Genomic DNA, 22,981 nt, shown 5'->3' with positions numbered 1-22,981 from the left:
AAAATAATCTTTAGTTGCAGCCCTACACTCAGCATTCAGACATTAAAATAAAATAGTGTAGGGTAAATGTAGTGCACTATAAAATAAACAGGGAGTGATTTCAGACACTCAAGACTGTGGAACCAGAATCACAGAGACATGAGCCTCTGATGACATCACAGTCTGTTCTCTCTATTGTGACATCATCACTGGGATTCTGAAGCTGCTGCTGGTGAGATTTTCCTCAGTTTACATTCTGAAACGTGAACAGCAGACATAAGCAGAGATAGTTTAAGAGAAAAGAAAATGAGTCGGCCTAACTACGATCACATCCGGACTGTGGAGGACTTGAAGAACGAGTTCTTCGCCCTCCAACGACACAACGAGTTCCTCCGCCGAGAAACGGAGTCCCTCCAACAGGACAACGAGTCCCTGCGGAAAGACAACAGAGACCTCAGCAACAAGAACGAGGTTCTCGAAAAACTGAACAAGCACTTGTCTCAAAGAATGGAAACGATGGAAGTGAACAATCTGTCCTGTATGGAGACAATGAGTCAGCAATGTGACAACCTGCAGAAAGAGATCCAGCAGATCAAGAAACAGATCGAAGACGAAAGATCAGAGCGGTCTGCCGAGCAGCGGAGGGACATTCAGTTTGAGACGGGACTGAACGACATCATGATGAAGATCTACGCTGAGCTCAGATCAAAGGAGGAAGAGTCGAAGAGCCTCCAGGACCGACTCTACACTGCAACCGCCCAAAACCGTCAGGACCTGGGCCTGATACTCAGGACTGTGGGCGACATTTTTAATGCAGAGAAGGAGGAGAAACACAAGAAGAGGACCCACTGGTTTTTTCGTTGGTTCTGGTAGGCAGCTGCAGGAGGACGAGGAGGTGGTGGACAGTGCTGGAGGAAGAAGAAACAGTTTGTTTGTGCTGTGACAGACTGATCAGATGACCAGTTCAGGGTGAACCCATGCATCCTTAGAAAGCCTAAGTGCATCCATGAGCCGTACGGACCGCCCCCATTGGTTCGGCACACATGTGGACCACGGATTGACTGCAAAATCTAATGTCTAATTGGAGACAAAGTAAGAAAACTGCTGTAAGTACAAGTCATGGACAGACAGCGTGTCGTGTTGCTGTTTAATGTGCTGCAGCTGAGCAGCTAATTAGCCAACTAGCTGCTAACTGACTGGTGAATATTTGGTGGCTCGTTCAACAAGCTGCAGGACAAGTTTTGATGATGTGGACACAGGCTACTGTTTCATTCACTACCATGTTTAAAGGAAGAGGTATCATGCCTCATACGCAATTGAGTATTGAATGCCATAGGCCTAGACTGCCGGGGCACTTCCCATGATGCACTGAGCTCTTCCCTTCTTCTCTCCATCTGTATGCATTCATGTACCATTAATGCATGTTACTAACTTGGCTTCTTCCCCGGAGGTTTTTTTTTGTGCCTTCTCATCTTGCAGGAAACTCCAGGATCCAGATGGCTCCAGCTATTACTGCTATTGTTATTGCTAGTCATATCTCTATTATTGTTATTGTTATTGTTGTTATCATGCTTCTCTGTGTCTCTCTCCCCCCTCCCTTCTTCTCTCTCTCTCTCTCTCAACCCAACCGGTCAAAGCAGATGGCCGCCCACCTAGAGCCCGGTTCTGCTCGAGGTTTCTTCCCGTTAAAGGGGAGTTTTTCCTCGCCGCTGTCGCCAAGTGCTTGCTCATGGGGGAATTGTTGGGTCTCTGTAAATTAAAGAGTACGGTCTAGACCTGCTCTATGTGGAAAGTGCCCTGAGATGACTTTTGTTGTGATTTGGCGCTATGTAAATAAAATTGAATTCAATTTAATTGAATATTTTATAGATTTTATAGATTTTATTTAAATATTGAACATCTTGAATGTTGTTTTCATTTAAGACCAAAGGCAGACATTCCTTCCTTTAAGAGTTTTACAGAATAAATGAAAAACAAAGTCTCCCTTTGTCTCCCTTTTTTTTTTTTTTAACTGATCCGATCCATGACTCCAAACCATGATACAATCTGAACTGTGAGTTTTGTGATCCGTTGTACCCCAACCCAGCACATCAAGAGAGACAAGACAATGTTAGATGATATGACATGATATGATATGATATGATATGATATGATAAAGACTCTCCAAGCTGTCTGTGGAGAGACTGCTAGGAAAGTCTCTTTTTGAGTCAGTTCTCCAGATGTTTCTCCCCATGTTCCTCACACAAACACACAGTCTGTGATATCAGACAGGCCATATAAATAAACCTGATTTAAAGGTGCACTATGCGGGATTTGTCGGTTGATGTTTGTAAACACACCATTCAAAGTTGGCCCCTCCCCCTCAGCTAATGACACCAGAGCCAGAGAGAGAGCGCAGCAGTGGTCAATCAGATAAATAAAACGTTATTTTCTGATTGTTTCATGGCGGTTAAGTTCTAAAGCACAAATAAACACACCCACACCCACAGCCACACCTCCACACAACACTGCAGGAAATTGCTGCATTGTCTGATTTTGTGTGAATGCAGAGCTTCATCCTGTCCGCTGCGGTCTCTCCGCTCTGCGTGTGTGTCCTCGGTCAACAGACACACAGACCTGCTGCTCTTTATACATCCATGACACAGAGACAGAGAGCAGAGCGGCGCAGAGGAGAGAGACGGAGACAGCGATGTAACCTGGTCGCTACGCTACAAATCTCAACCTCTCTGCGTGCTGTTATTGGCTGGAGGCTACACACCCACTGTCCAAAGGCTGACGCACAGAAACATCCTGAACACAGAAAACACAGGCAGAGCAGAGTCTCTGTAGATACATACAACCCCACACACTTCTAGTGGGTTCTGAGGTTAGTCAGCACATCGTAAACAGAGTGCATCAATCCCTGATAGAAAGTAATATCAGGCTGTAAACAACACACGTTAGCTCATCGCTATGACGAAGCAGTCGAATGAATGAGAGACATAATTCTGGAGGAGATTCCTGCTCCTGGAGAGGAAGGAGAGGCTAAAAGCAAGGCCTAAACACTACTAACATATGAACACCTGTAAAGTGACGTGACATGAATGAACTGAACGAATGTCCAGCTGGAGAATCTGTTGTTTTTTTTTAATTCTGCAGGTTCTTGTCAAACTGCATATTGATTATTTATTTTCATGCTGTCTGTGACCTTTAAATTTGACCTTTAAGCTTCAGCAGACTGAAGATGACCGACGTCTCTGCAGGTCAGACTGAACACAGAGACTGAGAGGAATTAATAATAACTATGAATGTACGGAGGTCAAAGGTCAACAGCAATCTTGCAGCAAATACAGTTTCTGTAACTATCCAGAAGGCAAAATGCAAAAAATAAAATAAAATAGTGTTTGACATAATTGTTCATCATCTTTGTGAAGCCTGTTACCTGGAGGATGATGCGGTTTAATGATGATGATGATGATGTCAGCTGGAGGTAGAAAGATAATCATTTCTTATCACGCTGCACAGATTTGAGATTTGAAAGGAAATTCAATCAATTTTTTTTATGTGTCAATGAAACAGTACAAACTGCCTGTTTACACCGTTCTGATGGGAGAAAAAGATGCAGCCCGACAGAAATGGAAGCTGCTTATAAAAGAAAGTTTTGCCTTGAAGCAAAATTGTTTGAAGGGCTGAAATAATGGAAAACAAGAAACATTAGCTTTAGGATGGATTGATGGTGGGGCCTCCTGTGCTATAATATTACTCTATTCTATCTACTCAGTCTTTTTAAGTCTTTTGACATTTTGAAATCTGTGCTTCAAAAGCAAGTAGTGTTGAGGTGGTACTCATTACTACACCACATACAGTCTGTACAGCCTCCCAGAGGATGGAAATTAACATCAGGAACGGCTGAAATTCTTCCCTCCGTTAACGGCGAGTGGTTGTGTGTGTGTGTTCAGCACATTTTACAGTCAACTGTCTGCTTAACAAGACTCGGTACAGCAATACAACATCTTCTGTCCTTAGACCCTCAATTCAAATAAGGAAAAACTAAAAAAAAAGCCTTTAATGTGGAAAAATGGAAGAAACATCAGGAAGAGCAACAGAGGAGGGTCCCTCTCCCTGAAGAGACAGGAAATAGATGTTGTGTGCACAGAGTAGAAGAAGAATTACAGCATGAAAACAGGACGACAACATTATAATGGATTTATATAAGAAGAATGTGATCAAGGGGACGTCGAGCAACTTCCAGAACAGAACCTGAGCCCTGCTGCATCCATCACCACCATGGAGAAACATGGTTTCTTTCTGTTACTGAGCTAAACGAATATAATATATCTGTGCTAAAGCTAAGCTAGTGACCTCTGGATGCCTTTGAAAAAAAATTACTTTAACTTTGTGAGAAAACTTAGACACGATCTCACTGTTCTGAGACATCGTGTTCAAGTTTTCACTGTGCTACAGCAGGTTCTTCCCACATTCAGGAGCAGACTCTGCTTCATACATCACTAGATATATATATATATATAAAATTTCATGTAAATAGCTTCAGAAACAACCTGCTGGAGTACAGAGGAGAATCTCAGCTGTAAGGAAAATGGGTTTAGAGAAATCTAAGGTGGATAAAATGTGACGGATACATTTAAAATAGTAAAATATATTCAGTATTTATAAAAATTAGGGATTCACAATATTGGAGTTTTTGTCAATATCCAATATGCCGATATTTCCAACTCATTGTGGCCGATTGTCGATGCCGATACCGATATATGCACATATTTTTTTCCAGCTGGCTGAGGAGACTATTACACATGCAACCATAGATTGTACTAAGTATGATCAAGAAAGACAATATATGAAGGAAGAACTGAGGAAGACTGGAGTTCAGGAGCTCAGCATTAAAACTTTAATGAACCTGCCAAGTGGGAGCAGCAGTAGAGTTTTCTTAGAGTTTATTAGACAGACAGGATTAATGTGTAGGATTTAATCTCTGGTCCACACTCCAGAGCAGAAGGTGGCGGTAATGCACCTGATACGCTGGTTGCCAACCGCCGTTATACACCGAAGAGAAAAGAAGATTCCCCCCACTCCCCAAACAGAGTGGTATATCCTGTTAGCCGTAGTGTTTCCTATCTGTGCAGCTGAACACAGCAGCTCCTCCGCTGACTGTTTCACCCTGACGGTCCCGGTTTTTCCTCCGCAGGCTGCACTTCACTCAGCCGCCCGTCAGACCAGCTGCTTCTTCCCGCTTTAACCTGAATAACAAACCGGGGCTCGGTGCTCCGGTTGGATCCACACGGAGAGCCGGGGCTAACGTTAGCTGAGAGGCTAGCAGAGCGTTAGCAGCAGCATGACCGGAGGGAAGCACAGCCAGCTAGCCTCCGCTAGAAGAAGCAGCTGGTCTGACGGGCAGCTGAGTGAAGTGCAGCCTGCGGAGGAAACACCAGGACCGTCAGGGTGAAACAGTCCGTGGAGGGAAACACAGTCAGGCGGCGGAGGAGAAGGCGACATATCGGCCTCTCATAATCAGCAGAAAATGTTCATTTTGGCCGATACCGATATTTCACTTTAGAGCTTATATCAGCTGATACCGATGACGTGCCGCTAATATCGTGCATCCCTAATAAAAATGGGTCAAAAAGGACCATAATAGCAGATCTTTAATAATTGTTCACTGAAAACTGAAATAGCTGCTTTTTACAATCAAACTCTGCAAAGTTGTAGAACAGATTGAATTATGTATCAGGTCTAACTGTCAGCAGGCTCGTGGGTTAGGGGGGGGGGGTTGGTTCATTTTTGCTGTAAGAATGTAAAACACATCAATTGTAGATTCAGTTCTTCCCTCAGCATCACTACACAGCTGCTGTTCTCTGTGTCTCGTATCCAAACCAGAGCTGAAAACGCAGAGCTCAGAGGAAACCATCGATCGTGATAAATAAACCACCGCACTCTGTGTGTGTGTGTGTGTGTGTGGTTTCAACAGGAGCTTTCTAAGAATCATTACTTCACACCATTTCTCTTCCTCCTAACTGCAGAGGAAGCAGGCAGCAGAGGGACTGTAACTCTGAATTTATGTTTTTTTAAGCAAACCCAAGTGTGTGGAGGAGCTCTGCAGCTACACAATGAGCTGCATCCATCTACCAGACTACTGCTGCTGTCAGTTTTTTCTGTATAAACCCAACTGGCTCACTCTAAACTCGAAAACTCATGTGAGGGAGAACAGATTGAAATCTACTTCCTCTCAACTCTGAGCCTGTTTATTACAGCTGGACTGTTCAATCCCATGATTCCACTCCCTCCTCATTCTACAGCTGTCATCCTCACTCTGGGTTTACGTCAGCACTCCTACATTTTGAAGTCCAGTATGTTTTGTTACAGGCTGGATTGTGCTCACTGTGACCATCTAATTACTGAGCAGCAGTGTGTTGAGACACTGAGACCTTCATGATGCTCTGCACAGTCTGCCGGTAATGAGGCTGTTTGCTGTGGAGGAAAATGTCATTTTTTTACAGCCTTTATGTTCTACGTTTAATTTACTGCAATCAGAGTTCTAAAAATGCAAGAAACAGTTCAATAAGGAGGCAGCAGGGAGGGGTCGAAAGGTCAGAGAGGTGAGCCTGTGAGAGGACAAGAAGGTTGCTGGTTTGATTTCCTTCATCATCAGAAGGGGAATTAAGGTGACTGTACGCTCCTTCAGATATGCGTGCAGCCATTTCTGTAACATGGACAAGCTGACATTCACACCCACTTCACACACTGACTGTTGGATTGTTTGAGGTGAGAGAGGAGTCTGGGGTTTGAACTTTGAACTCGTCTCTACCAACAACAGCTTTATTGCGGGCACCAAAAATTTAAAATTGGTGGCTATCAAGGACCACAAAGCCTCCAGATGCCACAAGGAGGTGATCTGCATCGTACGAGGAAAGTCGTCTCCGGACATATTGTTTTACGTTTTTTTTTTTTAAAGCAAGACAAATGTTACACTAAAGTTAGTTACACTGGTAAAATTTACTCTTCATGTCATAGTTACTACGTCTATGTTACTTTTTGACTAAAATGAATCCTTTTGTACATGTTGTAATAACTCAATTTTACAAGTTATTAGACATTTTAGACATCGTGCAAAAACAAAATCTCAGCCTTCGCCAAATCTGAAACGTATAAAACATAACAGCTTTGTATTTGTGGATAGAGAACAGTCATAGTTTCTCCACAGCAGCATCTAGTGGACATTAGAGGAACTACAGCTAAACAAACCGCAGCATTGGCTCCATCATTCAGCCATGGAGGTTGTCGCACAAGTATTCCGAGTCAGTATAAATATTAAGGTTAACCTGTAGGGGGCTCACCTGGCAGGCGTTGTACAACAACTGGTGCTCAAACTTGCGGATGCTGAGGATCTGCTGGAACATCTCGTACAGCTGCTCCTTGCTGAGGATGAGCTCCGACACGGCGCTCAGATGCGCCCGCTGTGGCTGACGCCGCATGTCCTCGTCCCCCCTGTAGATGGCGTCGTACTTGGCGATCCAGGAGCTCAGCACCGTCTCTTTGCTCAGGCCGTCGATCTCCGGGAGGCTCCGGACGCGTCGCTCGATGTTCTTCTTGAAGACGTCGCGGAAGTCGTTGGCCGAGCAGCCGCCGCTCTGAACCATCCGGGACACCCGCTCGCTCTTCAGGAAGCCCTGCCGACGACAAGAGGAGAACAATGAGTACTTACCGCCAGATCACACTCATTTCTGTCTTTATTTACCTTTAAACACATTTTCTTTCCAGAGGTTTCACAATAAGACTTGTTTTCACTTTTGAAATTCAGTTCGCTTATATGCAGATGACACCCCGCTGTATGTAGACTGACACCAGCAGGTTAAATACTCTTATATCCTGCCTGATGAAGTGTTGGATGTCCAACAATTTCCTCCAGTTAAATGAGAAGCAAGATGAGTTTGTTCACCAAACTCTATGCTGTCGATTCGCAATAAACTCGGCAGTCTGTCAACATGTTAAACCTGTTGCTAAAAAACCTCTGTGTGCTGTTTGACTCTGAGACTTTGATGCACAACTTAAGAAAACTGCACAGTCCTGCTTTCTTCACCAAATAAAGTCTTTTTTATCATTTGCTGACCTGGAGAGAGTCATCCATGTTCAAAGTCATCCGAGTTTTCTACAGCAGCTGGTCCAAAATGCAGAAGCAAGGATTTTAACTAATTCAAGACTAAACGGGGTCTTGCTCCAAAAGACATTTCTGAACTTCTGAACCCTTATGAACCCAATCACAGTCTGAGGAAGGCTTCCCGACTCTGTAACACCTTGCCAGAGGAACTTCGGCTCGCTCATTTTCAACCGTCAAGTTGCTTCTCAAAACACACCTAAAAAACAGGCATTTTTCTGTTCTCAATCAGTGTTTTTTCATTGTGTGGAGCTTAATGTATATTTATTGTGCCTCAGTGTTTTTGTCTGTTTGTTTTGTTTTAATATTTTATCCTACATTTTATTGAAGCTTTCGCACTTTGTAACTATCGCTTTGAAAAGTGCCATATAAATAAAGTTGTTATCTTCAAACAGCACTGCATCAAAAAAAAAAAAAAACGCAGGTCAGTCTTCCAGGTAAAACATTAAACCTGACTCAACTTCTGCCGCAACATAAAGCAAAGTCATCCAGCAAATGTTGACCAATCAGATATGTTCCAGGACATTTCAGGTGGAATACCTTGCAGCTTGTATACTGAAGTATTTTCAACAGCAACAGCGTCGTGATAACTCTCCAGAGTTGTGAAATCCTTCAGTGTTTCATCAATCGATAAGCTTAAAACTCATGGATGTGTTGTTATAACTGGACACCATATTTCACATTTATTCTTTCTCACTTGTATCTGTGGCAACATCCAGACATCAACGCAGCATTTGGTTTCTCTCTTCCTAAGCTGAAAAAGGTGGCAGCAGAACAAAAACTACAGAGCTGGAAAAACCACGAGAAACAAGTTCACTTCAGGTTATCGAGTTCCAAAACATGTGGGTTCGCGCTTAATTAGACACACTGACTTCACACTTCACACACTGCCCTTTCTCCAAACTCTGTTCATCTGACATTTACGGCTGAAATAATCAAAACATCCTGGGTGGAAACAGTCAGCGGGTCTTATGTTAAACTCTCTGGCTCATTCGCATTTTGGGTTTTTTGGCAAGAGCTCTTTATCCAGAGCGAGTCTGGCAGAAGAATAAGAGCTCAGACTGGAGCAGCGGCAGCTCAGCGCAACATTAAACGGTCTCTCAGCCGACTGCTTCACCTCTCCCTGTTAGTCTCTCAGAGACTGAACAGCATAACATCCGTGAGAGAATGATTCATCTAATGGAGGCCGAGAGCTCAGAGAGCAGCAGCTGAGGACGGCCTGAAGAGACAAACACACAAACACATCAAAAAAGGTGCAAAAACATTCTGGGTTAGAAAACATTTTTACATGTTCGGCTTCTTTCCTCTACTGATTGAATCCATCCATCCAAGAGTCTAACTAGAAAATTTGCAATATTCAAAACATACATACATAGATTTTGTGATACGATACAATAAGATATAAGACTTTGTACTAAACTTCTTTGACAAATTCAAATGTCTGGGTCAGAGTCTGTTGTTATTGTTTTATTTTATTTCCCAGTGATTCACTCAGAATGTTTTTTGTGGGTTTTAGCTTCTAGCATCCTCACCAGTGTCACCAGATTCAGGTTGGATACGTTTAAGGAGAAGAGAAACAACCATACGACCATAATGACAGCAAAACACGGTAAAGAGGTTCTCGTTGGCCTGTACAGTTATACGAGAAACACTGCAAGTTTTTCTCCATTAGTGGACTAATTCATTTATTCTGTTTGTTGTACAGTGGAAGCTTCTTTCAATAACCAGAACGAGTGTCTTTCAAACCGAGCGTATTTATTCTCCTCCAACATGCTGCAGCGTACACTTTCTCTAAAGCTAGCGACAACAAAAGACCAGATAATTTCCTGGGAACTTTCAAAATAAAAGCATTTCAGTTTAACTGGAAACAAGGCATTCATAGTATATTCTCTAATATAAACATTGAATAATTACCATTTCCAGGTTTATCATGACGTGTGTACTTAACTGTAAATAAATATAAATAAACTGTAAATACGTTTTTTAACATATAACTTAAACTAAACATGAACTGCCTGTTTTAATCACTCAAATAAAAACAATTCACAACACTGTTTAAAATTCTTCATGTTTGATTACATAATAAGGTTTCTAGAACCTAATGGCAGCTGAGCAGTAATCACTTAATAAAAGATAAGATGTAACGTTTTATTTTGTTTTGTTACTATGACAACCGATGTCATCTGCAACTACCTGCACGTTAAACAGTTCTTAATATGATGATTTTGATATTTATTGTTTATTTACTCTTTTTTTGATATGTTTGAAAACCAACAAATGAAGTTAATGTAAATGTCCTCAATTTTTTATGTGGTGAAAGTAATTAAGTGGAATTTGTTGGGTTTTTTTTAATCATTAGAGCTTTAACGAATCCAAGTCGACCAGGATCCAAATCATGAATGTAAATGTTTATTAAAATCATCCTAATAGAAACAAAAGAATTTCTTCTGATGAGGTGGAGGGAAGAAAACCTTCTCTTATTATTATAATTAGTTTGTGTTTATTTGTTTGAGTGAAAATAGTGTCTAAATCATAAAATAAATGCTGTCCAATCTGCCAGAAGCTGTGTGTGTGTGTGTGTGTGTGTGTGTGTGTGTGTGTGTGTGTGTGTGTGACGGTTGGGTAACTAGACTAACGCTCAGTGAGAGCTGATGCATGAACGCCTGTTGTCTTAATATTTACATTATATTGTCTCACTATTTAATTAATGATGATGGATGAGCTGACAGCTGTCTGCAGTTTACATAACGTGCACTCAAACAAACACTGAATTATGAGGCGACATTAAATATTAATATTTTAGTCTAGTGAGAAGGGATATTTGAAGTGTGTGTCAGTGAAACAGCATCAACATGTGACTGATCACCTGACTCTCAGACACAAAACCAAACAGAGGCGATGCAGGAGAGAAACCACTTAAAGAAAGACATTTTAAAAACACAATATGCCCTGATGTTACCATTAACTCCCTGTCGAAGACTGCATGCATGACACGGCCTGCGGCGGGTGATACCATGGAAACAGGAAGTTCAGGACTGCCGTTGAGAACCAGATCTCTCTGATTGATGAGGCAGTGGATGGCAGATATGAACAAGCACGATTCTGGGATAATGTTGTGTTTTGTGTCTCTCCACAAATCAATTTGTTACCTTTCTCGGTTTGATTTCAATGTCGCTTTAAAGGACGAGTTCACAGTCTTTCAAGTGTGTCTTAAAACAACAGTCAGGAGGTTTTTCCTCCTGTTCATACTGACCAAGGCAAGTTTATTTGTATAGAACATTTCAACAACAAGGCCATTCAAAGTGCTTTACATGGAGCATAAAAGGCATTAAAACAGAATATAAAAGCAATACAAGTAAAAGGATGATTTAAAGATGTGATTTAAAGAACTGAGAGTTGCAGCAGATCTGCAGTTTTCTGGGAGTTTGTTCAGATATGTGGAGCATAAAAACTGAACGCTGCTTCTCCAGGTTTAGTTTGGACTCTGGGGACAGAAAGCAGACCTGATCCAGACCTGATCCCAGACCACCTGAGAGGTCTGGATGGTTCATAATGTAGCAGCAGATCAGAGATGTATTTCGGCCCTAAAACCATTCAGTGCTTTAGTGCTCTACTGAAGATAAATGCAGGACAAGTTCCTGCTGAGACATAAGTCCTTTAATTCTTGATATATTCTTCAGGTGATAGTCGGCTGACTTTGTAATTGTCTTAATGTAGCTGTTGAGATTCAGGTCTGAGTCCATGACGACACCAAGATTTCTGGTTTGGTTTGTAGTTTTTAACATTATTGATTGAAGCTGAGTGCTGACTTTTAAACGTTCTTCCTTGGCTCCAAAAACAATTACTTCAGTTTTGTCCAGTGACCAGTAAGAGATCTCTTCCTGGTGCGTTTCCAGTGCAAGTGACAAAATCCAAAGTCCTCCTTCTGTGCAAAAAATGTATTTAAAAGTTTATTTGGAGCCGATATGAAGCTTCAACCATCCAATTTAGTCAAGTAGATATCTTTCAAAGTTAGTCTTTTTAGTGCCAAATTCCCTCTTTCTCTTACTAAACTTCCACTGAAGCTCAACAGGGAAACACAACAAAGCAAATTTTATACTAAAAAAGAAGTGAAAGATATCCACTCAGGCTGCTGAAGCATCAAATTAGCTTTAGATAAACTCTTAATTAAGTACATTTAAAAAAAAAAAAAAACAAGGACTGTGCATCACTTACATTGAAAGAACATATGAAAGGGATCTTTTAATTAGCAAGAGGAACGATTAAATGTTCATTTGGGCTTCTGACTGTTGTTTGAAGGCAGACTTGAAAAAATTGTGAACTCGTCCTTTAAGGAGGGGAAGGTGGTAAAAATGAAATGGACGTTGGATGAAAACGCATATTCATAAACAGTAGATTTGACAATGATGGAGAAAGACTACATGTATTTATTATTTAAGACTTTCTTTTTGTAAGTTATTCAAGTTTTTTGTGGAAAAAAAACATTCTTCTGAGTGAGTATTTTTATATTTATATGTCTCAAAACACACCTGGAAGGAATCTTTGAACTTTGACTGTGTTCACTGACTATGCTGAGTCTGATAGGCTGAAGTCTGTCCTCCTGTGACTGACAGATGAGCATAAAAACAACATGTCCTTCCTGAAGCACGTGATCAGCATCATTCTGTTCTGAGGGTTGGCGGCGCCACTGCTGTTGCCGCCGCCGTTGCCGCCTCCTATTGAGAGTGATAGACCTGCAGAGCGAGAGCCAACAGCAGATGGAAGAGAGGAACCACCGCGGAGCTACACGAGTAACGACGTGGAACAAAAATCACTTGAAGCTGAGGAGGCTCGACGAGGACATAAAAAGAGAGAAAACACCAGAGAAAACAAATGTGTTGGTGTCGAAGAAATCAGCAGAGAGATCTTAAATCTGCGGGAAGCGACGCTGAGAGAGAGAGAGTGAGAGAGAGAGAGTCCTCTTTATGGTGATAAATGGAAATGGGCAAATGTTAAGTGGATGAAGTGGGAGGTGACAGATGCAGCTGCCACCAGAGGAGCCTGCTAACAGCAGCTAATCTGCCTCTCTGCATCACTCAACACAAACCGCTCTGAACAAAAAGACATTAAACAGTTCCTGCTGAAGGAGACGGTGCAGGAAAGGCCAAAAAACTATAAAAAACAGACTGTTTCCACAACGAGGACACTTGAAACGAGGATGCAGATGTTGGGAGTTTCTAGTGGGATTAAACTACGACTGTAATGAGGCTGTAAACTGGTTTTAGGGTTTATTCAGCCAATCAGATCAGCTCTTCATCCTACTAACTGACACTAAAAATTTGAGGGGCAGTTAATGATTACTTTCATGATTGATTAGTTGTTTGGTCTATAAATGTCAGATAATTAAAATAAAATGTTTCCCAAAGCCCAACATGCAACTTAAAACGGTCCAGAACTCAAAGATATTCAGTTTATTGTCACAGACGAGTAAAGAAACCAGAAAATAGTCTCATTTAAGAACAAGAGACTTTGGGTATTTTTCTTAAGAAATGACTCAAAGCGATGAATTAATTATCAAAATGGTTGATGATTAACCTTTTCATGAATGAATCATGATAACCTCAGTCAGGATTTTTTTTCCTAAGTGTTTTTATTCCTCTTTAGGCATGAAACAGGCATTTTTCAAGGAGTTTGTCCAACTTAGTGGACGGATGATTAATCATCATTTTCTCCCAACATAAAATCAATACTTGGAAATTTTAACAATTGTATTACTCCTTAGATGTTACTTGATGTTACACTATTTTATTTACCTGCAAGGGTCTATTACTATAGAAGGATTGGCAAGATGTTCCTGAGCTGTTGAGCATTTCCAGCCGGCAGGCGGCCATCTTGGTTTTGAGAAATTTGTGTTGCACTTACAAAGGCCGGCCAGTGGATGGCAGCGTATGGGACGACACACTAGAGTCCACTGTACTGGCTGATGTGCAACTGTACCATTAAAACCCCATGCATATATAAGAAAACGGCTTTTGAATAGCTGTCCACTGTAATGACCACTATGCATGAAAGGGTTAATATTCTGGCGATCAACTTGTTGCAGCTTTACTAAAAATATCAACCAGGGAGCCAATAAACACCTGTAAACAGAGTTTCAAGTCAAAGATGCAGGGAAGTAGAAATACTGAAAAAATGTATCCAGCTGTTCACTTAAGACGGCGTACTGGTTTTACAGTATACGTCGCTGTGGTAACACCACCGACAGTTTGTAGAACCGTTGTTACTGTGACTACAATCATTTCAGAGGACACAGAACACAGAGCAGCACTTTTCTGTAGGAAGATTACTCACAAAATCCAACAGAAGAGTCTACATAACACCTATTTTAGCATCTCTACACTGGTTATATGTACGTTTAAGAGTTGATTTTAAAATTTTAATGATTACTTTTAAAGCATGTTTGGGATTGGCCCGATTATATCAATGACTTACTAACCTCATATGAGCCTGAACGCAGCCTGAGATCCTCCAGCAGAGGTCTGTTCAGGAGGAGGAAGAGGAGGAGATCAGCCAGCTAGCTCTGTTTCTTCTTTTAAATTTAAAACACACTTTTTCAGAGTTGCTTTCTCTTGAATTGGTTATTCTTCTGTTTTTACTTTACTTGTTTTTACTGTGTTTTAGAAATTCATACCTCGACTGTCATTACTACTGTAACAATTCTACTTTTATTTATTATTTATCTGGTCATTTCTCTTGTTTTTATGTCTTTGTAAAGCACTTCATAATTTGTTTTTGAGAAGTGAGAAGAGTATAAATAAAGTTATTATTATTAATATTATTAGAATTGTTGCAGCTCTAATGTTATTCACACATGCCCACAAACGTCTATTCTGTAGCCTTTGTTGCTAAGGTGGTTGCTAAGGTTGTTTCATGTGTTGTTCACGTTGTCCGCCCTCATATTTCAGATCGGATTCGGCTCCAATATGTACAGATGGATTTGGACTTCTACTTACAGCTTGACCAATCAGAACAGAGTGGGCTCATCAGGAGGCGGGGCCTTAAAGAGACAGGAACTAAAACGGCCTGTTTCAGACAGAGGCTGAACTGAGGGGCTGCATAAAGGACCAGTAGAAGATAAATAAGGAGTTTTTAACTGGAAATCCTGCAAAGATATTCCAGTAATATAAATATAGACCAGGACATGTGCAGAATACGTCCCCTTTAAGCTCTAACGGTAGTATGATTAGAAGTTAATTTTAGTATAAATACACTTGAGTGGAAGTTTGAACTTTTGGTTAATAAGAATCATGAAAATACAGCATGCAGGCTGAATGATCATAAAAAAATGAACATAAAAACATCAATTAGGTGATCTGAAGGCCAAGAACCAGGATTACTCAAACTTAGATATATACTGTCATGATGTGAACTTTGTGTCCTTCTACACATCTCAGCCACCAGCAGATGGTAACACGGTAATTATTTAATAACGGTGACTGGCATGGAGACAGACTAATGGAGGAGCCAGTAGCTCATTAAACCACACAAATTATTTTTCCCTGTCAGTAAGATTACTGTTTTTAATTCATCTGATTGTTTTCTGTCTAAGTTGAAATGGACTGCGGATGAACACTGATGTCTCATTACAGGAAAAAATTATCCTGAGCGGACATCCGACCCAAAAAGAAGCCTGAACTTCCACACACCCACTATTTCTCTTACAGTAAACAAATCTCATGAAAAGCCCATGATGACATAAATCTTTAAAAACAGCTTGCAAATATGTAGTTTAATTCAGTTTTTGGACAACAACGGAGGAATCAGATATATCAGACTTTGATACACACACAATACTTGTTAGTAGATCAGTTCACTGTTGGTTTGGATCCAAACATGAGATTTGTTGACACGAAGAAAAATAAAATATAGAAAGTTCTCATTTAAAAAGGAGAGAGTATATATGTGTGTGTATGTGTGTGTGTGTGTGTGTGTGTGTGTGTGTGTGTGTAAAGGTCACTCTGAGCCTCCTGTCAGCCTGTTGGAGGTTCTGACCCCCCCGTCCAGACGCCCTCTGAGCCTGATCGATGACTCCACGACCCCACACTGTACGCTCTGCTAACATCCATCCTTTCTTTTTCTTTCTTTCTTTCTTTTAATGGGGAGACTACTATGTTACTTGAATTATAAATTAAATATAAAAAAAAAAGACGACTTCATTTAAAATTGCGGAGCTCCTTACTCCCGTCTGTCACTATTCAACAAATGCCCAACAAAATCCAAAGAATGAAACACAACAAACAGCTGCACGACCTCCACCTTTATGAAAGCTGAGACATAAACATACATGCAGACATTAAGATCATGAAAAACAGAAATAAACAGAAACTATAGAAATTACACAAAAATTACACAGAAAATTACACAAAAATTAGAGAAAATTACACAGAAAATTACACAAAAATTAGAGAAAATTACACAGAAAATTGCACAAAAATTAGAGAAAATTACACAGAAAATTGCACAAAAATTACAGATAAAATTACAAAGAAAATTACACAAAAATTACAGAGAAAATCACACAGAAAATTACACAAAGGCAAGTCTAAAGCTGCACGACCTCCACCTTTACGAAAGCTGAGACGTCACAAAATGCTTCACAGAGGATATAAAACATAAACATACATGCAGACAAAAATAATATAAAACAGAAACTAGAAAAAATACACAAAAGGTGAGTCTAAACAAATGGGTCTTGAGCTGCTTTTTCAAGGTGTCTACAGATCTGAAGTTTAAAGGGAGCGAGTTCCAAAGTTTAGTTTTCCTCCTTTAGCTTTAAGCCTCGATCGAGGAACAACCAGCAAACCCTGATCAGAGACCTCAGAGACCTGCTGGGGTGGAGACCATGCAGAGCTCTAAAGGTGATTACAAGAACTTTAATTGGATATTGGATGTGATGGAGAACCAGTGAGGAGCAGAATCAGAATCACATTAGGTCTGACTGACACATTCAGGATAATATTTAACACTGTCTGATAACTCGTCACACATCACTCCAACGTCAAATACCTTCTTAGTTTGCTTTGGATCTCTCAATATTTTTTCAGTCCTGCTTATTTTGTTGTTATTTATAAGATGTGTTCATTAATATATTGTGAAATATAAATCACTATACTCATGAGTAAACATATGATTTAAGTACCTTATAAAATATGGCTTATGGCTATGTTTAATACAAGATACACGATGTGGCCAACAGATATTCAAGTGTCATTTTCAGTCTATTTTGCAAGAAATAGAAAATTAAATTCTAATTGCCTGAGGAAAGTTTTCAAGTACATAGATTAAAACACGATGTTTAAATAAAAAGCCAACATGATCACCAACATTTAATCCATTCTTTTTCATAATGTTTTACATACATGCATGTGTCATGCAGGATGGTGCTGTGAGTCTCTAGTTCAAATCCACCAGTCTGATGCCTAATTAAGATCACAATAAGAAATAGATACAGTATATATACAGTATGTACCCTCATATATCATCATATGAGCTGCTGATCCAATTCTACACCACAATCATCGAGTCAAAACAAGACAAGAATAGACTACAGACTACAATCTACAACGATCAGGTCTGCACAAAAGATCACTGGTAGCGACCTGCCCACCATCCAGGACCTGAACACCTCCAGAGTCAGGAAACAGGCAGGAAAATCACTGCAGACCCCTCACATCCTGGAAATAACCTGTTCCACCTTTTCCCCTCTGGTAGGCGCTACACAACACTGTTCATACAGGAACAGCTTCTTCCCTCACACACACCGTCACATCTACAGTATAAACACTTGCATCAGTCATCCATCACTGTCAGATTTATATATTTAAAGTCTCTCTCCACTCAGAAACATGTTTTTATTCTTGTTCCTTCAGCTGGATGTTTGTTCTTCTTCTCTGTGCAGAGTTTGTTTTCATTCATCTGTTGAAAGATGAAAGTTTCTCTGAGCTCACTGAAAATCTGATTTTAAGGGAGTGGGACTATGAGCAGGATTTATGACATCACAACTAGTTTGGAGCCAATCGTGGTCCAGTATTCAACTTGCACGACTGTGATGTGGAAACTTAAAACCTCCAGTACACAAACACTGAGAATGAACTTCACAGTGAAGGAGAACATCTGGTTTCCAACAGGAACATTTTTGAAATGAAATATAAACATAGCACAAAAAGTAAGGAAATTTGTGTTTGGTAGATTATTTCTTTGTAGTAACAATGCTTCTTGGCAATAAATCTTATACTGTTGCAAAGCCTGTTTATTTCCCTTTTAAATGGTGCCACATTTGTAAGGAACATGCATTTGTGGGATGAGCAGCAGAGCTGAGTATGTGGGTTGCACCTATGAAAAATTTGTCAGATCTTCTCTGCCAATGCCAAACAGCTTATTCTGCCATTGACTCTTGTTTGGTGTTTGGTGGATCGAATGATTGAAGTTTGAAGAAACAAGACATATTGGCAATTTAACAATTTATCCATTTAACAAACAGGAGCCTCAGTAGCATGTGGAAGAGCCATACACAGCCACAACAGCCTGGCACCTCCTCCTCATGCTGGTCACCAGCCTGGTCACACACTGCTGTGGGATGGCGTCTCATTCTTCAACCAGCATTTGTCGCAAGTCAGCCAACGTGGTTGTGTTGGTCACTCTGGCACGAACAGCACGCCCAAGCTGATCCCACAAGTGTTCAATGGGGTTGAGGTCAGGACTGCTGGCAGGCCAGTCCATCCTCTCCACTCCCAAATTCTGGAGGTAGTCTCTGATAAACCCCACAAACCAACAAGTACTGGTTGAAGAATGTTGTTAAATTGCCAATATGTCTTGTTTCTTCAAACTTCAATCATCCAATCCACCAAACACCAAACAACAGTCAATGGCAGAATAAGCTGTTTGGCATTGGCAGAGAAGATTTGGCATATTTTTCATGGGCGCAACCCACATACTCAGCTCTGCTGCTCATCCCACAAATGCATGTTCCTTACAAATGTGGCACCATTTAAAAGGGAAATAAACAGGCTTTCCAACGGTATAAGATTTATTGCCAGGGAGCATTGTTACTACAAAAAAATAATCTACCCAACACAAATTTCCTTACTTTCTGTGCCATGTTTATTTGCATATTCAGAGATTCTGGAATTTTTAATGAGTGAGAAGGAGGAGATGTAATTTTAAGGATTTTTAATGTGGTAATTACAAATATACTCTGCTTGGAACAATAATGTGTGTCTGATGTGGTTTTTCCAGAAAAAAATCTAAGTCCTAACACATGTCTGAAGGCTGTATATGCTGCACACAGACATGTACAATGTGTATAATGCACAAAAACAGTTACTATATGTATATAAAGTAACTTATTACATTTACCCATTCGATATTTATTCAACACTCTTACACACCTTTACACTACTTTCCTTTACAGTTTACAGAAACTGACCTGTAGACATTGTATGTTGTTGAGACAGTTCAGCACATAATAGCAGGGTGTAAGATGCAGGCACGAACAGCGTACATGGAACACCATAGTGTACAGGAACATCTGCACTGAGTATGAGCTGGAAGTCCCAAGGTCACAATGGAAGACACCTCCTAAGGTGGTTGAGAATGACCAAGCCAAGATCCTGTGAGACTTCCAGAACCAGACAGACAAACTGGTGATGGCCAACCAACCGGACATCGTGTTGATTGACAAACAACAGAAGAAGGCAGCAGTGATAGACGTAGCAATCCCAAGCGACAGCAACATCAGGAAGAAGGAACACGAGAAGATCGAAAAATACCAAGGGCTGAAAGGCAACAGTGGTGCCAGTGGTAATGGGAGCACTGGGAGCTGTGACCCACAAACTGGGAGAGTGGCTCCAGCAGATTCCAGGTACAACATCTGAGGTCTCTGTCCAGAAGAGCGCAGTCCTAGGAAAAGCTAAGATACTGCGCAGAACCCTCAAACTCCCAGAACTCTGGTAGAGGACCCGAGCTTGAGGAAGACACCCCCCCCCATGGGAGGGGGATGAGAGGGAGATTTTTTTTTTTTTATATTCCATCTACTTTAACATTCTGGTCACATGTTTATGTTTAATGATCTTAGTTCCTGTTCCTTTCTTCCTGAACGTTATTGTGTGTGAGAACACAGAGACACTAAACCGGAGTCAAAGCGGATTCCAGTTTATGTTACTTATATCTAATAGAGCAGAGCAAACAGATGGTTTGAGCCCTGATCCCGTCGATCAGTCAGACCGCAGCCCTCCCTCTCTGCTGCTCTCTGGATTCTGTAAGGCTCTTCCATTTTGTCTGGCAACACAAATGTCAGCCATTATTACTAATGAATCGATCAGCAGGAGCCTTCCTACCTCCCTGCTGCTCAAATTAATTGGCTTTAAAATTTCACTAAATTATTTACACACCAGCGGAGCACCAGGCTGTGAGTCAGGAGATTAAAAGACATCAGATGACGAGTGTTTGCAGCCCTCTGAGTGTCAGTACAGCTGCTGAAGAGGAGGAGGAGGAGGATGAAGACCATCTGACTGATGGAGAACACTCGCTGAGGCTCAGCAAGTTAAAAAACAGAGCCAGGTGCTCAAAACACATCAACAGATTATTATTCAATTATTTTCATCATCAATTCAACTGTCTGTGATTATTATCTCGATGACGTCCTCAAATGTCTTGTTTCGGAAAATTTCATGACTCAAAACTATTAATAGATTATTAAAATAGTTGCCTATTAATTTAATAGTTGGCTACTAATGAGTTAATCGTTTCAGCTCTAAAAAACATACATATATATATATAAAGTCAGAAAATAGATTTACAGTTTTTCTACAGTTGCTGCAGGGAATGTGAAACACATAGGAAGAAATATGCAGCGGCTGGTAATGTTTTGTTTTATTATGGATTGATCTGTTGGCCATTTCTTTTACTATTCAAACTGTTTAGTCTATAAAAGTCAGAATATAGTGAAAAACAATCCAAGAAGACATCTTTATGTAAAATAGTAAGAATAAAGAAAAAAAACCCTGAATGAGCAGGTGGCAGGTGTGTACAACTGTTTCATTACATACATGCAGACAAAAAGACTGATATGTAGTGTTAACCTGTGAGATATAGAATTTAAAACGTGCCTTTTTCAGTCAATCATGGCGGCAGATGTTGATAATAGATGATAATAAAGACAACTGTAGCCAGGAGATACAAACAAGAACTAAACAGGACGTCACGGTGACATGGAGGCAGGTTAGGAAGTCATAAACTGGTCTTAAAAAATGAAAAAAAATAGGGTGAGATAGTTTTGACCTGTTTGTAATAGAAACAGACTTTTTTGTGGAATTTTCTAGAAATGAGGAAGAGGATGTGTCATGAAAATACTGAACACGACAGATCAGCAGGTGTCTTGCACCAATCAGATTGCTTTGTTGATGACCACGGTGGACGTGAACTGTCACAGCATTATTGAAGCTTTTTTACTTCTCTCACTATTATCTGTGAGGAGCTGAGGATCATTACAGCTCATATGTTCCTTCATGCATAAAACATGTTTCAGCTCAATATTAAAATGCCGTCTGCTTCAGCTCCCAGTCTGTTAGAGTCTGAACACTTCATTCATCAGCATAAAAAAAAGTTCGAAACTCAGCGTAACTGTAGAGTAAGTTTCATGTCATTGATCACTGAGAAACCAGATGTCATCAGCAGATTATATTCAGGTTTAAAAAAAGAAAACATGATCAGATTTCATCAGAAGAACAGTTATGTTGTGTTTAGACCATTAAAAACACTGAGGTCAGTTAGAAAGTCATGACGTCGCTTTCAGTTACTTTTCAATTAATTGCCCAGCCCTGATGACATTGAAGGACGGGTTCACTATTGTTTAAGTGTGTCTTAAACCAACAGTCAGGAGCCCAAATGAACATTAAACCTGTTTTTCTTGCTGTAATCATTCCTGCTGTTCATACTGACCATTAGAAGATCCCTTCATAATGACCTTACAATGGAAGTGATGGAGGACAAAATCCACAGTCCTCCTCCTGTGCAAACGTGTTTAAAAGTTCACCTGAAGTTAACATGAAGCTTCAAAGCCAAAGTCCCTCTTTTTGTTACTATACTTCCACCTGCAGCTCAACAGGGAAACACTGTCCGAGGAAACACAAAGAGGGAATTTGATGCTAAAAAGACTGTAAATGTGTCAGATATCCACTTGATATGACTAACTCAGACTGATGAAGCTGAATAGAAGCTTCACACTGTGGATTTTGGCCTCCATCACTTCCATTGAAAGCACATTTGAAGGATCTTTTAATATCCAGTATGAACAGGAGGAATGATTACAGCGAGGAAAACCTCTTTCACTGTTACTATGGACACCTGACTGCTGGTTTAAGACACACTGGAAAAATTGCAAATCTATTCTTTAAAGGGCCTCAAAAAGCCGCATTAAATCTTCTTTGATTTAATTTTGTAAAACATTAAACATGAAAATTTCCATGAGGGAAACAAATACTTTTTATAGACACTTTAATGAAAGTCGAGCCGTCACTGACACAGTGTGATGAAGAAATCAAATAAAGACAGACTGACTGTGACTGGAGGCTTTTAGTGATTATGTTAATTAAGCTCAAACAATTAAACTATTCAACTTTCATCACCAGTTTGACTGCGACCGCAGGGGAAAATGACTGAAAAACACAAGATCATTGAAAGAGACGAACATGAACTGGATCACAAAAGACTAAAGACAAGAGATGTTCAAATGAGATGCACTCTTTTTCTTCTGCTAAGCTGGTGCTGATCCAGACTGTTGGAGCTGGACTCAAGCATCCCAGACATTTGGTTTTGTTG

General features: G+C 40.4%; 1 protein-coding gene across 5 annotated transcripts in view; it reads right to left on the bottom strand.

The window, feature by feature from the left end:
* Nucleotides 1–22,981, bottom strand: part of cadps2 (Ca++-dependent secretion activator 2) — a 260,717-nt gene that overhangs the window by 164,190 nt on the left and 73,546 nt on the right. For all 5 annotated transcript variants that reach the window (XM_044355543.1, XM_044355538.1, XM_044355541.1 and 2 more), the window contains exon 3: nt 7,308–7,640. In XM_044355543.1, the coding sequence (XP_044211478.1) occupies nt 7,308–7,640 (333 nt within the window). The remainder of the gene's footprint in view (nt 1–7,307; nt 7,641–22,981) is intronic.

Source organism: Thunnus albacares, chromosome 7 (assembly GCF_914725855.1).
Source record: "Thunnus albacares chromosome 7, fThuAlb1.1, whole genome shotgun sequence".
Classification (NCBI taxonomy): domain Eukaryota; kingdom Metazoa; phylum Chordata; class Actinopteri; order Scombriformes; family Scombridae; genus Thunnus; species Thunnus albacares.
Note: the sequence above shows the minus strand (reverse complement) of the source record. Positions and strands in the feature narration are given on the sequence as shown.